Source organism: Candoia aspera, chromosome 1 (assembly GCF_035149785.1).
Source record: "Candoia aspera isolate rCanAsp1 chromosome 1, rCanAsp1.hap2, whole genome shotgun sequence".
Classification (NCBI taxonomy): domain Eukaryota; kingdom Metazoa; phylum Chordata; class Lepidosauria; order Squamata; family Boidae; genus Candoia; species Candoia aspera.
The window spans coordinates 325,084,907-325,105,168 of record NC_086153.1 but is presented as its reverse complement, the minus strand read 5'-3'; the positions used below and the strand labels follow the sequence as shown (position 1 = coordinate 325,105,168).

The 20,262-nt window shown below is 40.7% G+C and overlaps 2 protein-coding genes across 4 annotated transcripts in view; one reads left to right on the top strand and one right to left on the bottom strand.

Annotated features, from left to right (window-relative positions):
• The first annotated feature begins 4,187 nt into the window (after positions 1 to 4,187).
• LOC134488237 (microtubule-associated protein futsch-like) lies at positions 4,188 to 8,985 on the top strand. Its single transcript, XM_063290561.1, has one exon. The coding sequence runs from the start codon at positions 4,380 to 4,382 to the stop codon at positions 8,418 to 8,420; it is 4,041 nt and encodes a 1,346-aa protein (XP_063146631.1). The 5' UTR covers positions 4,188 to 4,379; the 3' UTR covers positions 8,421 to 8,985.
• Positions 8,986 to 13,102: 4,117 nt separating this feature from the next.
• Positions 13,103 to 20,262, bottom strand: part of L2HGDH (L-2-hydroxyglutarate dehydrogenase) — a 22,023-nt gene continuing 14,863 nt past the window's right edge. For all 3 annotated transcript variants that reach the window (XM_063290557.1, XM_063290558.1, XM_063290559.1), the window contains 4 exons: positions 19,398 to 19,565; positions 17,245 to 17,402; positions 16,330 to 16,461; positions 13,103 to 14,428 (listed from right to left, as the gene is read on the bottom strand). In XM_063290557.1, the coding sequence (XP_063146627.1) occupies positions 14,233 to 14,428; positions 16,330 to 16,461; positions 17,245 to 17,402; positions 19,398 to 19,565 (654 nt within the window). In that variant the 3' untranslated portion in view covers positions 13,103 to 14,232. The remainder of the gene's footprint in view (positions 14,429 to 16,329; positions 16,462 to 17,244; positions 17,403 to 19,397; positions 19,566 to 20,262) is intronic.

Here is a 20,262-nt window from a genome sequence, read left to right as displayed (position 1 = left end):
TGCCACACTTCAGAATTTGGTTAAGGGAAATTATTATTAATTACCTTTTTGTAAAGTCAGTTTCTTTAGAAGGCAGCAAGAAAAATAGCCAAGGTTTCAGCTGCTGCCCTTGAATGGCAAAAATGAACTCTATTCTTAGTTCTAGAGGCTTGGACTTAGAATCTTCCTTAGCTATAAGATAAATGATAGGAGCGTAGTGTGCAGTGATGTCACAGACCACCTTCTGATGCTTTTAGAACAGAGGCAGTTGGAGTGTGAACAGGAAAACCATCATTGGACAAATTACTTGCTAACTCTTTAATCTAGATCTGGTACTTTGACATAAAGGCCATGATTCCAACTGGCTGTAAGTAAGAAACACGCACACAACGAAGGTTTATCACCATCTAGAAAATGATACAACTTACATCCAAGTCACGGTCCTGATGAAAAGAATTAACCATTATGAAGTGGGATCAGAAAAGGTAGCGCTTATGTTTCTTTTACTTGTAGCTTTTTAAAAGAAAACTCAGCTTGATTCAGAAGGGAGATTTGGCTTGCTGATGCTGCAAAAGCTGTTGCCTCAGGGCCTCAGAATTAATTTAGCAATTTTGGTAAAAGAAAAACTGAGCAATTTTGAAATTGTACTTGCCCAGATAAATCCTGGGAATGAGGAAATACTCAATTTGGAGAGTCTGGAACCTACTTCTGACACAAATGAGGATTATACTCAGATCAGTCAATACCAGAAAAGTGGAGATCCCATGCCTATAATGGAACAAAAACCTATAAAGAGAACAGTTTCTGAAAAAAATGTGGTGGACCAGTCTCTGCAGACAGATAGCAAAGTGAGCATTTTTAGACGAAAAGAAATAATGGATCAAAGCCAGCAGACAGATATTTCTGCAACTGTAAAAAGTAGTCCAACATCTCTTAGGAGGAAACAGTTACAGCCCAGCAGCCCTCAACTCCAAGACCAAGTATCTTGTAATAGTCAGCAATCTGTTGCTTACCAACCTTTACAAATTCAAAATTCTTCCCAAGTGTGCTTGGAACAGGAGATTATTTTCCCTGAAGAGACAGAAATTAAAGAAACGTTTGTGCAAGAATCTGGCTCTGGAAGCAAACAAGTAGAGAAGCATGGTAGTCAACAAATAAAGACACAAGTTTCACATGATAGTAGCCAACATTTAAATAGACTGGAACCTCAGCACAGCAGACAGCAAGCCATTGGTGCTCAAAATCTATCAAGCACATTGTTTTCCCAGGGACAACCCTTGAACAAAGCAGATTTAATGGAAGAAAGGACTTGGATTAGTGAAAGAATAGGTCACATGGTATCTAGCAGTCAGCAGACCAGTATGGTTTGGGGCCCAGAAACACTTTCAGAAATTCTACTTCCTTTTCATCAATCTGTGATAAGAAACAATTCAGAAAAAGAAGTATTAAATGCGGAAACTGTGTTAACATTTTCTGGAGCTCTTGAACTGGAACCTCCTGTGGTACAAGAATCCCAATATAGTACACAACAGTTACAGGAGAAAGAATTAGAACAAAGTTCTCAAAGGCATGTAGTACAAGAACCTTGCCACAGTATTCAGCAGCCAGAGGGACAAGAATCAAGGAGAAATAGTCAATCTGTGGCAGCACAAGAATCTCAGCACAAAATTCAACAGCCAGAAGGGTTAGGGTTAGGGTTAGAAGGGCAAGAATCAAGGCGAGGTAGTCGATCTGTTTCACTACAGGAATCACAGCACAGTATTCAACAGCCAGAGGGGCAAGACTCCAGGCGAACTAGTCGATCTGTTGCAGTACAAGACTCTTGGCACAGTTTTCAACAGCCAGAAGGGAAAGAATCAAGGCAAACCAGTCAATCTGTTGCAGTACAAGACTCTTGGCACAGTATTAACCAGCCAGAGAGGCAAGAATCAAGGCGAACCAGTCAATCTGTTGCAGTACAAGAATCTGAGCACAGTATTCAACAGCCAGAAGGGAAAGAATCAAGGCGTACTAGTCAATCTGTTGCCGTACAAGAATGTCGGCAGAGTATTAAGCAGCCAGAGGGGCAAGAATCAAGGCGAACTAGTCAATCTGTTGCAGTACAAGAATCTGAGCACAGTATTCAACAGCCAGAAGGGAAAGAATCAAGGCGTACTAGTCAATCTGTTGCCGTACAAGAATGTCGGCAGAGTATTAAGCAGCCAGAGGGGCAAGAATCAAGGCGAACTAGTCAATCTGTTGCAGTACAAGAATCTGAGCACAGTATTCAACAGCCAGAAGGGAAAGGATCAAGGCGAACTAGTCAATCTGTTGCAGTACCAGAAACTCAGCACAATATTCCACAGCCTGAGGGGCAAGAATCAAGGTGTATTAGTCAATCTGTTGCCGTACAAGAATCTCAGCAGAGTATTAAGGAGCCAGAGGGGCAAGAATCAAGGCGAACCAGTCAATCTGTTGCCGTACAAGAATGTCGGCACAGTATTCAACAGCCAGAAGGGAACGAATCAAGGCGAACTAGTCGATCTGTTGCAGGACCAGAAACTCAGCACAATATTCCACAGCCAGAAGGGAAACAATCAAGGCATACTAGTCAATCTGTTGCCGTACAAGAATCTCAGCAGAGTATTAAGCAGCCAGAGGGGCAGGAATCAAGGCGAACTAGTCAATCTGTTGCCGTACAAGAATCTCAGCAGAGTATTAAGCAGCCAGAGGGGCAAGAATCAAGGCGTACTAGTCAATCTGTTGCCGTACAAGAATCTCAGCAGAGTATTAAGCAGCCAGAGGGGCAGGAATCAAGGCGAACTAGTCAATCTGTTGCCGTACAAGAATCTCAGCAGAGTATTAAGCAGCCAGAGGGGCAAGAATCAAGGCGTACTAGTCAATCTGTTGCCGTACAAGAATCTCAGCAGAGTATTAAGCAGCCAGAGGGGCAGGAATCAAGGCGAACTAGTCAATCTGTTGCCGTACAAGAATCTCAGCAGAGTATTAAGCAGCCAGAGGGGCAGGAATCAAGGCGTACTAGTCAATCTGTTGCCGTACAAGAATCTCAGCAGAGTATTAAGCAGCCAGAGGGGCAGGAATCAAGGCGAACCAGTCGATCTGTTGCAGTACCAGAAACTCAGCACAATGTTCAACAGCCAGAAGGGAAAGAATCAAGGCGTACTAGTCAATCTGTTGCCGTACAAGAATGTCGGCAGAGTATTAAGCAGCCAGAGGGGCAAGAATCAAGGCGAACTAGTCAATCTGTTGCAGTACAAGAATCTGAGCACAGTATTCAACAGCCAGAAGGGAAAGAATCAAGGCGAACTAGTCAATCTGTTGCAGTACCAGAAACTCAGCACAATATTCCACAGCCTGAGGGGCAAGAATCAAGGTGTATTAGTCAATCTGTTGCCGTACAAGAATCTCAGCAGAGTATTAAGGAGCCAGAGGGGCAAGAATCAAGGCGAACCAGTCAATCTGTTGCCGTACAAGAATGTCGGCACAGTATTCAACAGCCAGAAGGGAACGAATCAAGGCGAACTAGTCGATCTGTTGCAGGACCAGAAACTCAGCACAATATTCCACAGCCAGAAGGGAAAGAATCAAGGCGAACCAGTCGATCTGTTGCTGTACAAGAATCTCAGCACAGTATTCAAAAGTCAGAGGGACAAGAATCAAGGCAATGTAATCAACAGCCTGCAGTACCAGGATCACAATACAGTATTCAAGAGCCAAAAGTATTTGGAATAGATCAGGAGACCCAAATGAGAGGCCAACAAGTAGAAACAGAAAAATCAAAATCAGAGGAACAACAAACAAAGCGACGTAGAAAAATACACAAAATTAAAATAGACCAAGCTCAGCAGACAGACAGTGCTCAGAGTCTGAAAAAAGAGCTGCTTGAAAAATGTTTACAGACTGATACCATTAGCATTGCCAAAATTAGAACACAAATAGGACTGCAAGATTCTCGCCATGGTAGTCAGCAGCATGGCTTGCAAAAAACGGATAAACCTGCTCTTTCAGATCTCTATACTGACAGCCTGGCACAAAAACAGCAAGATTCTGACCAAGGAAGCAAGCAAGTTGACATTCAAGAACTCCGCGCTTCCAGTCTACCAGCCCATTTACTAGACTTTCTCCATGATGGCCAGCAAAGTCGGGTAGAAGAATATCGAAAGTGTAGTCTCCCTCTTGAAGTTCGGCAAGTTCATCACCACAAACCGCTAGCTGGGTTACAAGAATCTGAACATGCTAGTCAGCAATTTGAAAAAAAAGATAATCAGAATGACCTGTTATTTTCACTAAAGCAAGAATCACAGCATGGTAGCCTAAGGACAGAAAACAAGATTGATGATACAAATGAGCCCCATGTGACCATCGCTTCTGAGAATAGGACAAAGCCACCGAAACAAAAGATGTCATTTGGTCAACAAACATACAGCATCATTTCACTGGGGGAAACTGCTTGGTTAAACAGAAGATCTGGCAAATTAATGAGAAACCAAAGCCAGCAGACTAATGATAGTTGGCTTCAGAATTATAGAGAGAAAAAACACAAACTTGCCAGTAAAGATATTCTGTCAAAGAGAAATGAACCTGAGGTTCAAAAATCTCAAAGAATCAGTCCAGAGTCAGGGAGTAGTGAACAATCCACTGTGTTTGAGGCCAGAAGAAGCAGAGAACAGGCTGCTGTGCTTGAGTCCCTTAAGGACAGTAAGCAGTCCCCAAGTCTAGAATCCCAGAGAAGCAGCAAACAGCTTATATCCCTTGAAACTGAGAATACGAGTGAACTGCCTGCTATATCGGAGCCCCAGAAGAGTGAACAGTCTGTTGTTCCAGAATCTCAAACAAGTGGTGAATGGTTTGCCATGCTTTATTCCCAGAAGGTTGGTGGCCAGCTCACCGTTCCAGAATATCAAAGGGATAACAACGAATCCATGCTCTCTGAGCTCTGGAAAGGTGGGGAGCTGTCTGCTGCCTCAGAATTCCAAAGGGGCAGGGAAGAGCCCACTATATCTAAATCCCAGAAGGCCACTGAACACTCAGTTGCTCCTGACTTCCAAAGGAACAGCAGAGAGACTATTTTTCCTGCATCTCGAAGAGGTAGTGAAAAATCTACAGTGTCTGAATCCTGGAGGGCCAGTGAAGAACATGAGTTCCAGAAGGCTACTGAGCCACCCAGCAACATACAGTCCCACAAGACTAGTGAACAGTTTTTTATGAGTGGATCCAAAACCAACTTTTTTCCTGAGAAATGGGAGCCCAGTGAGCCATTCTTCTTGCCTGAATTCCAGAGAGCCACTGAAACTTCCAGCATGCCCCATTCCCAGAGGGCTAGTGAACCCCCCAGCATACCCCAGTCCCAGCAGCCTAGTAAACCACCCAGCTTGTCCCCATCCAGGAAAGGTAGTGAACCACCCATATCCCAGAAAGCTAGTGGATTACTTCCTGTATCTGGGTCCCAGAAGACAGATCTTCCCCCAGTTTCTGAGTCCTGGACTGACAGAAAACAAATCATTTCTTCAGAATCTGAAATTGGCAGTGAATATCCCACTTTGCTTGACTTACTTAAAGGCAGTGGACAGGCTGATGTTCAAGAATTCCCAGAATGCAGTGAACAGCCCATCTGCCCTGAGTCCCAGAAGTTGGATGAACCTGCTGTACCTGAGTCCCCAAATAATAGTGAACAGCCCACTAATCCAGAATTCCAAAGAGGCAGTGAACACTCTTTTGTGCTTGAATCCCAAAAGAGCAGTGAACAACTTGCTGTATTGGAGTCCCAAATGGATAGCAAACAGCCTGTCATCCCTGAATCCCAAAGGAGCACTGAACTATTGATTGAATCCAGATACAGGAGGGACAGTGTGAAGCCTGATACATCAGAATCTCAAAGATGCAGTGAAACACTCATCATGCCCAAATCCCAGAGAGATGGTGAACAAGCCATCATGCCTGAGTCCTGGAATGTTAGCCAACAATCCACTGCATCACTGCCCCAGTGGGAAAGTAAGCAGCCTGCTGTGGTAAAGGCAGAACCCCAGCTGGATGCTGAAAAAGAGAATGAAGTAGTTGGGGATAGTACTCTTGAAAGTGACATAAATCAGTCAAAACAAAAGCCTTCATTTTCTGAAAAAGCTCAGCAAACATATAGCATTATTTCAGTTGGAATTAATACCTGGATAAGCAGCAGAACTGGTAAATTAATTACATGTAGTAGTCAACAAACTGAGAGAAGTTGGCTTCAGGATCACAGAGCAAGAAAAGTAAATCTCACATCTAAAGGAAGCTTGGCTAGGAATTTTGCAGCTGAAGCAGCAAAAACTGAATTTGATAAAATACATCACCCTGAGGATGACAGAAAGGAAGTTGTAGCACAGCAAGATACTTGTAAGGATGAATCTCAACCTGAGAATCAGATGACAGCAGCAGCATTGATTGAAGACAAAGGACTAATATCTTCTGAAGGTCATGAAGCAGAAAAAGAACTGCAGGAGTCTTGCAAAGATGAACCCATTGTGGGAAGCCAACAAGAGGAGTCGCTGCAGTCCCAAAGAGTGAGTCTACAGGAGGATGCTTTAATAGATGGAGTCCCAAAGCCTGTGATACTAGCTTCCCAACAATCTGGCCAAGAGATAGTGATGGTGGCATCCAAACTGGCTGAGGTGGTAGAATCATCCCAACCCAGCGAACATGCAAATTTTCCATCTCGATGCATCAGCCAACAGCCAGAGGTGACAGCATCCCAACAAAGTAGCCAGCAGACAGAGAAAGCAGCATCCAAGCAGATTAGCCAGCAGGCAGCGATAGCAACATCCCGGCAGCCCAGCAAGCAGGCAGAGGTGGCAGCATCCCGACATGCCAGCCAGCAGGCAGCGATAGCAACATCCCGGCAGCCCAGCAAGCAGGCAGAGGTGGCAGCATCCCGACATGCCAGCCAGCAGACAGAGATAGCAACATCCCGGCAGCCCAGCAAGCAGGCAGAGGTGGCAGCATCCCGACATGCCAGCCAGCAGACAGAGATAGCAACATCCCGGCAGCCCAGCAAGCAGGCGGAGGTGGCAGCATCCCGACATGCCAGCCAGCAGACAGAGATAGCAACATCCCGGCAGCCCAGCAAGCAGGCGGAGGTGGCAGCATCCCGACATGCCAGCCAGCAGACAGAGATAGCAACATCCCGGCAGCCCAGCAAGCAGGCGGAGGTGGCAGCATCCCGACATGCCAGCCAGCAGACAGAGATAGCAACATCCCGGCAGCCCAGCAAGCAGGCGGAGGTGGCAGCATCCCGACAAGCCAGCAAGCAGACAGAGATAGCAACATTCCGGCAGCCCAGCAAGCAGGCGGAGGTGGCAGCATCCCGACAAGCCAGCCAGCAGACAGAGATAGCAACATCCCGGCAGCCCAGCAAGCAGGCGGAGGTGGCAGCATCCCGACAAGCCAGCAAGCAGACAGAGATAGCAACATCCCGGCAGCCCAGCAAGCAGGCGGAGGTGGCAGCATCCCGACAAGCCAGCAAGCAGACAGAGATAGCAACATTCCGGCAGCCCAGCAAGCAGGCAGAGGTGGCAGCATCCCAGCGAGCCAGCCAACAGCAAGAAATAATGACATCTCAACAGGGGGAAGGAATGGCTCTCCAAATAAGCAGGAAATTGGACTTGGAGCAGGAACTCAGACAAGGAAGCAAGCAGTATATGAAACACGAATTTCACTGTAATAACATCATTTGGAACACATCAGCAAGTGAAGTTCAGCAGTCTTGTGAGTCTGAAAGCAGGAGTACCCTTGACAGTTTAACATCATATACAGAGGGAGAAGATGAAGCTCAGCAGACATACAGCAGAATTTCTCTAGAAAATGGTGTCTGGCTAAATAGAAAAACTGGAAAATTACTGAGAAACCATAGCCAGCAGACAAGTTTGAGCTCATTTAGTAAAACAACTCTGGAGGACAATGGAAATTCCGCAGGATGTCCCAAATCCCCCACATCTGATGTGAAAGTGAGTGAAATAAAACCTGGTCAGGCAACTTCCAGTAGCAGTGAACCAGCTCAAATGGTTTTATCAAATCTCAGCATTCTGCAATCTTGGGAAGAAGAGCAGAGTACTGAGGAAGTTGAGAAAGTGCTAACTTCTCATGTAAGTGGGACTACTCCTCTGAGTGTACAATCATCCTTAGCTTATGTAGAAGTGAAATATGACACCATGCTCACTTGTAATTCAGTATCTGTGCCAGAAGGAAGCTGGATAAATCTTAAAACTGGCAAGGTACTATCATCTCATTATCAGCAGACAGATGAATCTTCCTTTCAGAAATTTGAGGAAGACGTGCAACCAATTCGGCATCCTAGCTATACACCTGAGCTGAGTTGTTATGATCTGACTGATAGAGAGATAAGTGAAGGTTCACAACCAACCTGCTGTAGTGATGCATATATGGAATCTGAAATGCCTGATGGATAAGATTATTGCTTTGAAGTGATTGAGACTGAGATAGACACTTCTGCTATGAAAAAGAAACTTGGAATTTTGATGGATGGTGGTTGGAATACCACAAGAAAGAGTTCCAGGAAAATGGATAGTGAAATAAAAATGGGAAAAGCTGCATATTTTGTGGTTCATCTGCTTCAGTGATAATTAATCAATTTATGGCTCTATACCACTTCCTCACTTCTCTATAAGAGACAGGGTAGGCTGAAGTTCAGTTCTGTTTACAGATACAGTATGCATTCATCATTTGCTAGCTGCAAAGTCAAGTGATGACTGGCATATCTGAATGAGCCATCCTAAGTCAAATACCATGACAGAGTTATGTTATTCCATATCACTTCCTATATAAATTAAATTGAAATAAATGTGCCTATTATAAAAGCATGGTATAGATGACTTTTTGAAGGAAGCATGAGTATTTTAATATTTAACAAGCATACTTTTAATTCTCAACATTGTTTCCCTTGATTAAATGTGGCTACCTCCATTTAATCAACTAAAATATAATTGGCAAATCTACTTACTGAAAACAGATAAGCTCTACAGACTTTCCTTTAAGCTTTCTACTAGAAATGTTTCATGTACTCTGTTGTAGGTCATCAAGTGGAACATACAAATGTGTAAACTAACTTGCATGACTTAGCTCAGAAATAAATAACTAAACCCAGTTGACTGGGTTTGTTCATTATGCTGAGTATAATGTAGTTTATTTTGGTTAAGAGTGCTTTGTGAACCATGTTTTAAGACTTTTTGTGTGAATTCATCTAGTTATGGTTTATTAGATATGATTAAACAAGCCCTGGATTAGTGCAACATGTCAACAACAGTTCTTTAGTTTGGTGGATCTTACTTCCTGGAACACGAGTATAGGAATGCAGCTTTAGCTTGTTCCTTGGCCTAGCAAAAAACTGATACTTTCCTCAGCTTGCCCCAGCAATGCATGAGCAGTATCCCATGAGCGCCATTTAGCTCAGAATTACTTTTAGTGAAGAAAAAACTAATTTCTTTTATAAAGCAATGCTGAAGTTACTAGTCCCCAGTTCCTTATTGGCATGAACATTTGAAATGCAGCTTACTCGTAAAAAGCTTACCAAGTTGTACCTTACAACTTACTAAGTTACTTAGCTTTCAATACTATACCATGTTATGCTAAGGTATTGTTTTTGCATCACATACATTCATGTTTGGTGATCTCAAATAATTATGGAAATGGGGTATGATACAAGAAGCTTTGAGCCATCTGGATGTCATCATAACTATTGCACAGCTGTCTTTGCATTCAGAATACAAGCAAGTCTGTGTACTCAGTACTAACCAAAATACAGAAAATAAGGTTTATGCACTGTATAATACTTTTAAGACATCCCAGCTAAAGCATCCATACTTACAGAAAAATGTCTCTAAATGATTATACTGAATTATAAGATGCACTTCCAGTTGTGTCATTGCATAATTTGGGTGGCAAAAAGATATTCTTGAATCCCGTTCCTCATTTTCTGTTTTGGCAATATATGGCATGTGAACTACTCAAAATAAAGCTTTGGGCCAAAGATAATTCAGTATCATTTGCTGAATAATATTCTCCTGGATCTGGTAATTGATTTGATACAAACTAATGTACATTACATACTATACTGCCCTGTTTTTTGTGCTTTAAATTTGGGTCAAATGCAGACAAACACACCAGACCATCACATCTCAAAAGATCTAATTAAAAATACCTTCCTTTTGTGATGTGGGGTAGCTTCACTGGCAGCTACACCCAGAATCCAGACAAAATATTGAACAGTCACAAAATTCAATACCATCTTACACTGACTGAACTCTCTTGAACGTTGGACATTTGATTTGCTCAGCTCCTCTATTAGTGCACAGAAATGTTCCTTTGACTGTATCTTCCATGTAAAGGACATATTGGGCTGGATGTATTATCTCATAGAAGACACAGAACTTGGCTTTTAGATGTATGATTTAATTTTCTTCTTTGTATTTTAAAGGGCATTATTGACATGACTCTGTCAGTGTTCTATTTGCTAAATGTAATTCAATGTAATTCAGTACGATCTCTCTCTCAGCCCAACTCACCTCACAGGGTTGTTGTGGGGAAAATAGGAGGAGGAAGGAGTATTAGGTATGTTCACCGCCTTGAGTTATTTATAAAAATAATAAAGGCAGGATAGAAAATAAATACTTGGGAGATATTCCCAAGCTTATTGTAGAATAGGGATGTGTATCCCAGAATGTGTGTGTGTGTGTGAGGTAATTGTCAACTGTAGTCACCATTCATAAACGCAAATGCTAAAGTTTTGAGTTTTCATTAAATTCAGGAAGTCTGATACTCATGCATCTGTGTAGCCTTTGTCTTTATAGTAAGAATTTTATGAAATAATTTAATCCACTATCTTGAGTTCTCAAAATGAAGAAAAACCATGGGTATATACATAAGTTATGCAGGTGAATTGTTACAAAATTTCTTTACTATTCTCAGAAGAAACACCCCTGCTTGCTTTAAAATAAAAATACCTAATAAGCACAGATCACATATACACCATTGGACTTAAGAACCAGTGGTGTATATAGCTATGAAACTTAGTAACATCTTTTTTCCCCCAGAGAGGAGCTGTACGTCAGTGGCAGAGTGTACGTTTTGCATGTAGAAATTGTATGGCTCAGTCACCAATTGGAAAAAGGATCCTAGGGAACCACTGGTCAGAATAGAAAATGCTGGGTAATATGAACCAATAATCTGACTTTGTATAGGAAAATTCTTCTATTCTGACATATTTCTTGACCTATTTTCTCTCTTCATTGGAATCAAAGTCAAAGATATAGTGAGATTTTGGTTTGTTTTGTACCATAGGTTCTCAAAATATCATAATTCCACTTTAATTTAAAAATCTGTACAGTGGAAAGGGATATTGTTTTACCTATTCTTAAATATATTTTATTTGGACTTTAATTTTTTTATTTAATCTTGAAAAAGTGGAATAGCGAACTATTTAGTCATGTAAGGAATGTATAGCTATGCTGTCAGTTAAATTTTATTTATTTCTATTTCAAATTTTGTCACCACCCATCTCAAAGAGTGACTGCCTTCCTATGTTTGAGCAAGGTTTCAAACTACGTAAGTTTTCAAGAGAGAAAGAATATAAACTGCTAAGATACGGATTTTCCAATATCAGAAGAATGTCTTGAGTGTTCCATATTTAAGATGAAAATTTCTAGCATAAGGCAGCCAATAGTAAAATATGAAATGACATAAAAATAAAGTAACATTAAGAATGTAAATATTTGCTCCAATTACACAGAAAGGCAAACATCATATCCAGAATGTCTTCTCCCTGTAAAAGGGTAATCTGACATCTCCTCTAAATTTCATCATCATATGAAGATGAGAGTCAGCAAATAATTGCCGAAGCATTTCAACACAATATAAAGAAAATTAATTTAGGGCTGAAGAGGTAATTATTTTATTAAACAATTAGATCTACTATATTCAATCCAGAAAATATGGCAGTGTCATACTGTACATACAGATTTTTCTGTTTAACGATGGATCTTTATGGGTTGAGAGTCCTATACAAGGCTTATTATAGTATCAAACATTGTTATCAACGTGGTCCAAATTTCCAGGAACCATGGAAAGTTTTCTTCTTTTTAGAAAAGATATTTGACCAAAAGTGTTTATGGTTCAGTGCATCCAGGAATACATCATTGTGGGTTTTTTGAATTATGCACACTAACCTCATGAAATCTGAAGTTCAGCCATTTAAGTGATTACAGTATTTAAATAAAAATTTTTAAATGTTTTATGGAAATGTCATCTGACAACATATTTTAATTTTTTGAGAGCTCTTTTAAAACAGAAACCCAAAACCAATTATTTGTATGTAACTTTTACTGCAACAGTAAACATTTATTACTTGCTGCCTACCAAGAGAACTTGACTGCTTTTTGCCAAATAAGCAAAGTACAGTTTTCTCTTCATGAGAACCCAAATACAGATCAAGAAGTCCAACTCCCTGCTCAGTGCAGAAATCCTAATTAAAAGTATCCCAACAGATGATTCCACAGTTCCTGCCACTATCCCACTATCTCTAGGAATACCACTAATAAACCACTCTTACTACTGGGAAATTTTTCTTTATACTTCATCAAATGTGACTTTGACACTTAGAACAAATTTTCTTTGTTTTGCAGTCTGGTGGGACCAAGAACAGGTCATGGTGTTCCAATAAGAAATCCAGAAAACTAAGTGATTTTGGTATTAACAAGGAGTGGCACCATGTGGTTCCTTCTGATTCTGCTGTGAAAAACCTCTTGGTAAAAAATTGTACTACATGAAAACGTTTTTAGAATATTCTGTCTAGTTTCATGTAACACCAACTTTGCTTTCCTCTATTTTAACTTTCTTGCTTAATAATGCAGAGCCTCTCGATAACTGGGATAGGAGTGGTGTGGGTTGAAAAGGGAAGTCAAGACAAGACTCAGTCAGATATGGAGATTTCAGTGTTTCAGAAAAAGAGACATTAGGAACCTCCAATGATTCACACAGCCTATTTGAAGATAAGCAGAAAATAATGTACACTAAAACTCAGTTAAAAAGAAAATCGCTTAAAATGTCCTTGGTCATCACTCCCAATGCATGTTCACATACTGCTTTTTATATTTCATTATTGACTAACATACAAAGCTCTATATGACTTTGAATTATGCCTTTAATCAATGCTGCTTTTATCCCATTATATTCCATTAACTTTTTTTTTTTTAAATGTTCTGAATTTAATCATACATAATTGTTACATGCCTGGGCCATCTAGAAAAGGAAGATTGTGTGCACATGAAATCAGGAAATGATCATTAGCTTGCAGTTTAGAGAATGACCTAATTTCCAGCAATGACAAAGCAAAAAAACAAAAGCCTGGAGACAAGCCACGGCAATGTGTACACGGAAGGACAAAAGCATGTTTTGCTTCCAGTGTCTGGAACACGCTATTAGAGTCCTGCCCTTTCCTTCACTGAGTTTGGCAAGGGTAATGCAGTACTTTGCTTCTGGCCATCAGCAGCTTGTATTCTTGTCAGCATTCCTTTGCTAAAAAGGAAAACTGGAGACCAAAGATGCTTGACAAACTGGTATCTTTTTCTGGAAGTTCACAGCATAACTTCTGCTAGAGATGGAACCACTCATGCAATCGGATAATTGATACAGCCTAAAGAGGGGCCCAACATGAACATGAGGGAACAAACTGCTTAGGATGCATTGATCTATGGAGAGTTAGTGTCTACTGGCTTTCTTATGACTCTAAGACAGAAGAAAAGTCATACAACCACAGCACATGCTTGCTCACATATTTTAAAAGTGCTAGCCCACGCATCATTGAATTTTTGTAAGTAAGAAACAGAAACCTAGAAAAAAATGGCTTTCTTGGCCTGGTCTCTTCCTCATTTCTCCATTTGGAAACAGAACTTTGTTCAGACAGAAGCAGGTCTTTACGGAAGAGGAGGGAGTTCTGGTTTGTTAATTGCTCTCTTACACATACACACTATTCTCCCTTAACAAATCAATATGACCATTAACTGATCCATTAATCTGTTTAACCTTATTATGCTTCTTTTTACATAGTTTCAGTGCTGTGATACAGACTGTGAAGTTTGATGCTTTTGTATGGCAAAGTAGTAGGTGACTCCTTTTTCTAACCACCTGTTTCCAAACAAAAAGTAGCCCTTTTCTTTGACCGTAGCTACCTACAGAAGAGCAATGAGGGCCAAGTCTCCACTGTCCCAGTCACAGTTCAAATCTCTGCTCCACCTCATTGGCTATCATTTTTGCAATGGCAAGGGAGGAGGTAGCAGCAGGCGAAGGAGCATTCCTGACATGGAGTATTCGGGCAGCAATGTCTCCAGTACCACTATCAAACACAAAATCATCAATCAAGTTCCCACCATTGTCCAAGGCTTGAGCTCTGACTCCAGCAGGCCCTCTGCAAAAAGAAAGACATTGAAAATTCAACATTTATTTAAATTTATAACTACACTCTCACCAAAGTGACTTAATATGAGGTAATTAAGACAATTACAGATTGTCTTCGACTTATGACCATTTGTTCAGCGACTGTTCGAAGTTATGACAGTGCTGAACAAAGAGACTTACAACCAGTCCCTGAAGTTGTGGCTGTTGCAGCGCCCCTGCCGTCACTTGATCAAAATTTGGGCACTTGGCAGCCTGCCTTCACTTACAACCGCAGGGGCGCTTCAACTCCCCCCGCCTATCTCCCCCACTTCTATGCCCTTGTAGCCCCCTGCACTCCGCGGCCCCTGCCACCCTAGCTGACTTTGCAGTCTTCTTGCTCCTGCTGCTGACCAAGCATGCCTGGCCTGGCCCTTTGCGAGGCAGCTGCTGGCCATATGAGACTTTCTTCCCAAGGTTCTGCACAGCAGTTTCCTCGCAAGACCTGGGGAATATGGCCTCATGTTGTCAGCAGCCGCCTCGTGAAGGGCCAGGACGGGCATGCCTTGTCAGCAGCAGGAACATGAAGATGACGAAGGTCAGCTGGGCCAGCGGAGTGCAGGGTGGCAGGAGTCTTGAAGTGCAAGGTGGCGAGGGCGACTGCAGCCAGGACTGGGCTGGGACAGCTGGGGCTTCCTGGGGTGTGGCGGCTTTGTGCTGCACTGCTGGGCTGGGGCTGGGCTTTGTGTACCACGAAGGGGCTTCCTGGTGCACTGTGGCTACAAAAAACTTGCAGCCCCAGAGCTGCAGCATGCCAAGAAGCCCCTGAATCGTAGCATACTCTTTCCCCAGCTTTCCTGAGCTCGCGCCGCACCACAGCACCCCCCTCCCCCAACTTGTACACAGCCTGCGCTGGCCCTCCCAGACCTCCCCCATGGCACCCCCCATGTTCCTTACCTGGGACTCCTGCCTCTTTCCGCTTAACAAACCACATGTATTGGGGTTACGACAGCAACCAGGACTACCAGGGATTGCCATTGCTAAGTGATGCGGTCACGTGACATTGCACTTTATGACCGCATCACTTAGCAATGGAAATTCTGGTCCCAATTATACTGGTAAGCCAAGGACTTCCTGTACCGTCCCATCATGGTTAATTATACACACTTGATTTTAGCTAACAACTGAAAGGCTAATTAAGAGAAGCCCTCACAATATTTGTTTCTTTAAATTCAGTTGCATAACAGCTGAGGGTTTGCATTTGGGATTTGAGTTGTAAACCAAGGGCTTTACTCCAAAAAATGGATCGTGTCGGATAAAAACAGAAAATGGGGCCAGGACAAAAACTGATTTTGATAACTTTGCATTATATTAAAGGCATAAATATAATCCCTGTGGTTTGCAAATCACCCAAGTTTGATTATCCAAAATTTATTAAACACACGAGTTTAATAAATTGTTATTATTTATGTAGAAAAACTGAAAATTTAAAAGGGTTCACAAACTTTTAAGCATCAATGTAGATCTCTGTGAAAGATCTTTGGTATAAAAATAATCTTAATTTTTTATTCATATACTGCATCTAAGTAGTCTAGTCTCTGTAGAACCATGGTATATAAAACAACGTGCAGTATAGAATTTGACTAAGCAGCAGAGGGGAAATGACATCACATCATGTTTTTGAATCTCATGGAAGCAGCAAGGAAGTGGAGAAGCAGCAATGTTGGACTACAGTTTTCAACAAATGCCTTTTTCTGCTGTGACCTCTTTATCATGGAGCTTCTCCTTCAGGGATATTAGCATACTCTCTCCTCTAAAATTCTTCAAATTACTCAACCAAGGTGGGGAAAAAACCCCACTCCTGACATCTCAAGATTTCATATTTTATATTTCATATTTGTTTTATATTTGTTTTATGTTTTATATTTGTTTTACCTCTGAATATCATTGATAGTAACTTCAGGGATGATTTTTTGCAGCTGCTTCAATTGGGCATTTAGAAAACATGCTCTGTACATTTCTCCCATCCCGTATGAAAAATTCTTCAGCACTAGTTTCCATAAGCCACTGCAGGAAAAAGAAGAACAGTTTATTGCGAGCTGGCTGGCTAAGAAGGCTAAGTTCTCTCATCATCCGTAATTCTGTAAACCATCAGGAGCCTTTGGAAAACATCAATATAGAAATGTAACAAGTAAGTAAATATATAAATAAATATTCATAGATAACAGATACAAACCAACTAAAGGTACAAACTAATCACTGCATCCCAATTACACTGAAGGAATTAAACTAATAGTAGCAAAGTCATTCTAGCTTTGTAGCTGAGAAATACTACACTGGGATTAATATCTGTCATCTTGATTTAGGCCTTTTTATTTATTCTGCTTGTTTCCACTTTATATATGTGATTAAATGGATTTGTCTAAAATGTTTATGCCACAATACATTTTTGCATTCTTGAGATGCTGTAAAATTAGTTGCTTCTCTGCTTTGACGTGCTCAATTTAAAAATATGATTTTATTAATTTTTAATCTAGTAAGACATCTATATTTTTGTTAAATATATAAGCAATCTTGTCTATTTTTCTGTTTTCCACCTGCCATTTTTAAGTTTCTTCAGGTGATGCAAATGGTTCTACTGAATGATCAGATTTTATACTGTCAATATTTGTATTTGCTTTTTCTCCCAACATTCCTAAAGAAAATACTAGTTACAACCTGAAATGAACCACACCACCTGTCCTCTCCCACATTTCCGATAGCAAGCAGTATAAGGCTTCTTGCAAAGCTCACAATTAATACTCAAGTAACAGAAAAATGAGGGAGGGCATACTAAATGGAAGAGATTACCTGTAAGCAGTTGCATCCATAAAATCTTGGATGCTGAAGTCATAAAATCTGTAGCCCTCTCGTTTAAATGCAAGGACTGCATTGGGCCCAAGCCAGACACTGCCATCCATCCGTGGGGTAAAATGAATGCCCAGAAAGGGGAAACGGGGATCAGGTACCTATCACAGCAAAACACATGAAACAAGTCCTAAATCAAAATTCATTTGAAGTAGCAAGTACTGAATGTCTGTGCCACATATGTACAAACTCTTCCACTGTAGTATGTAGAATCTTTTGAAGAACATTTTTCTAAAGTACACAATTGACTTACTGCCTAAGTTAAGATTAAATCAAATCATTTAATCCATTTTTCATAATCCATTTTTCACTGTCCCAATACATATCATTATGCAGTTTTTATAAATGCAACTTATCTCAAACTTTGCACATGAAGAAACACCACCTTAAAATGCTAAGTATGGACTTTTGTAATGTGATTCCCCCCCCCACCAGTGGGTAAAGGAGGTATATCTATAATTAGTTAATTAGTTTGCGTGTGGCCAGAAACATCCCTTTGCTTAGACAGAGTTGATGTAGGGAGGTACAGACTGTGGGACTGACAATGTTACCTGGGAAGATTCTAAGCAAGTAAATCTTGTCTAGCCATTTAGACTTACTTCATTTTCTGATTACATTAACCTTCTTAGTGGATTGTGGGAATGTAACATTTCCTGATTTCAGCAAAGCTCTGACAAAGTTACCCTATGATACTCTCATTAGCAAGATAGTTAAATGGGGGCTGGATAGCATGACACCGAGTAAACACATATCTGCTTGAAAATAGTTGTCAAAGCATGCTCATGTTTTGCAGTTAACTGAAGGTTTAGCATAAGACAAGGTCTGACCTTAAGTCCTGTATTCTTTAATTTTTATTAATAACTTGGATGATGTGCTTAAGGGAATACTTATAAAATCTGCAGAAATTGAGATAATAGCTGATAATCTAGAAATCAGAAACAGCATTCAAAATGATCCTGGTAAGTAAAAGAAACAGACTGTCACTTATTTTTAACAGAAAGTAACTGTAATTTTAGAGAGACAAATTCAAAGTCCTTCACTTAGGAAACAGAAATCAAATGCCACAGATATAGAATGGGAACCCCTAGCTTGTCAACAATACTTATGAAAAATACCTTGGAACAACAGGTAACTACAAACTGAATATAAGTCAGCAGTGTAACAAAGCTACAGATAGGGCAAACGAAGTTGCATCTGCAGAAGTACAGCTTCTAGATCACAGGAAGCAATAACTCCACTATATTCTATATTAGTTATACCCTGCCTTGAACATTGTGTCCAGTTCTGACAACATACTTCAAGAAGGATTCAGACAATTGGAACAGCAATGAAAATGTATGTAAATTCTATGAAGAAAAATGGATGGAACTATGTATGTTTAGCCTTGAGAATTAATGGAATATAATAGCATTCTTCAATTACTGAAAATAAGTTGCAAAGAAACCAAAATCTGCCTTTCATCCCTGAGTATAAAATATAGATACAAGATTTAAATTACAAGAAAATAAATGTGTTTGATTGTAAATAGAAGTGGACTGTTAAATTAACAGTTCCCATTTAACTGAAGGTCTAGTGTAGAGATATGGAGAACAGTGGAACCAATTATCCAAAGAGATAGTGGCTCTTTTTCATGGGGTACATTCAAGTAGAAGTGAGATGGACACCTGTCTGGGATGCTTTAATTTGGATTCCTGCATGAAACAGGGTGTTGGAATCAATGGCACATTTCAATTCAGTGAAACATTTATAACAGAATTTTTTAAAAAGAATCAGCTTAAAGCAGTGTTTCTCAACCTTGGCATCTTTAAGATGTGTGGACTTCAACTCCCAGAATTCCCCAGCCAGCATGCTGACTGGAGAATTCTGCGAGTTGAAGTCCACACGTCTTAAAGTTGCTAGGGTTGAGAAGCCCTGGCGTAAAGGATGCTATCCTTTAAGTAAAGGCAGAGTAAAGGGGGAGAGGTGGCAGTGGTCTGGAAATGGGGTTGAGACACTTTCTAAGCAACTAAAGTTTGAAGAACTTTTTGTAATACCAATAGTGCTTAAAAACACCAAAGCGTCTGCCCAACCAGCAGAAGTACCAACAAATGATTTACCGGATAAATATTTCCTCTAACTAAATAGCACTTCTCTGGCTTCAGCACCAAATAATCACCCCGGAAAGGCACAATGCGGGGCTCTGGGTGACAACCACTGATCTGAGAGAGTCGATCTGAGTAAAGTCCTGCACAGGACACAAGATGTCGGCATCGGACCTCCTTCCCCTGTGACAAAAGCAGCATAAATTTAGATCAAATATAGCACACCTAACATAACCTCAAAAGCAAACACTTTCCCAAGCTTTCTCCTCTGTGTTCCATTTCCTCTAATGCTGTTCCTCATGTCTGAACTGACCTGAGACCAGGACAGGAAAAGATGGTTTCTTACCCTGAAGTAGAAGCTCAAATCAAAGGCAAGTTTTTCATGAAGAGAGGAATCTTTGGAGAAAGCTAGTCTGGCCAACCAAATTGAAAAGGCCAGCAGTCCAGCAACTCCACGTGACAGGGTTACCTGCATTTCAACTCCAAGCTTATTGGGGAATGAGAAACTTTAAGCAACTAGTGAATAGGTACAGCTAGAATTTCAGATTTTCGTAAAAACTACTAGAACTGTGCCTTTGTAATGCTTTGTAATATTATGAGTGTCTTTATTATATATTTTCAGCCATTAAAATTTATATTTGCTTTTCTATATAGAGGGTTGAGGAAAACCCCCATCAACTAATTTTTAGTATATATTTGTCCTTTAAATAACCTGGAGCTTACACTATTCTTTTTACTCAATTTAGAGTGCTGTTTTGTATATTAATTCAGTTCTTTAGTGATGAATTGGGAAGATGAATTAAGGTGAAAGCACAAATGGCTGAAAAATGACATATAGAGAGTAATACTGAAGAGAACAACCTTCACCTCTTAAACATAT

Bases quoted from the DNA above. Each gene is read 5' to 3' on its own strand.
- LOC134488237 (XM_063290561.1), top strand. From the start codon at position 4,380: ATGTCATTTGGTCAACAAACATACAGCATCATTTCACTGGGGGAAACT.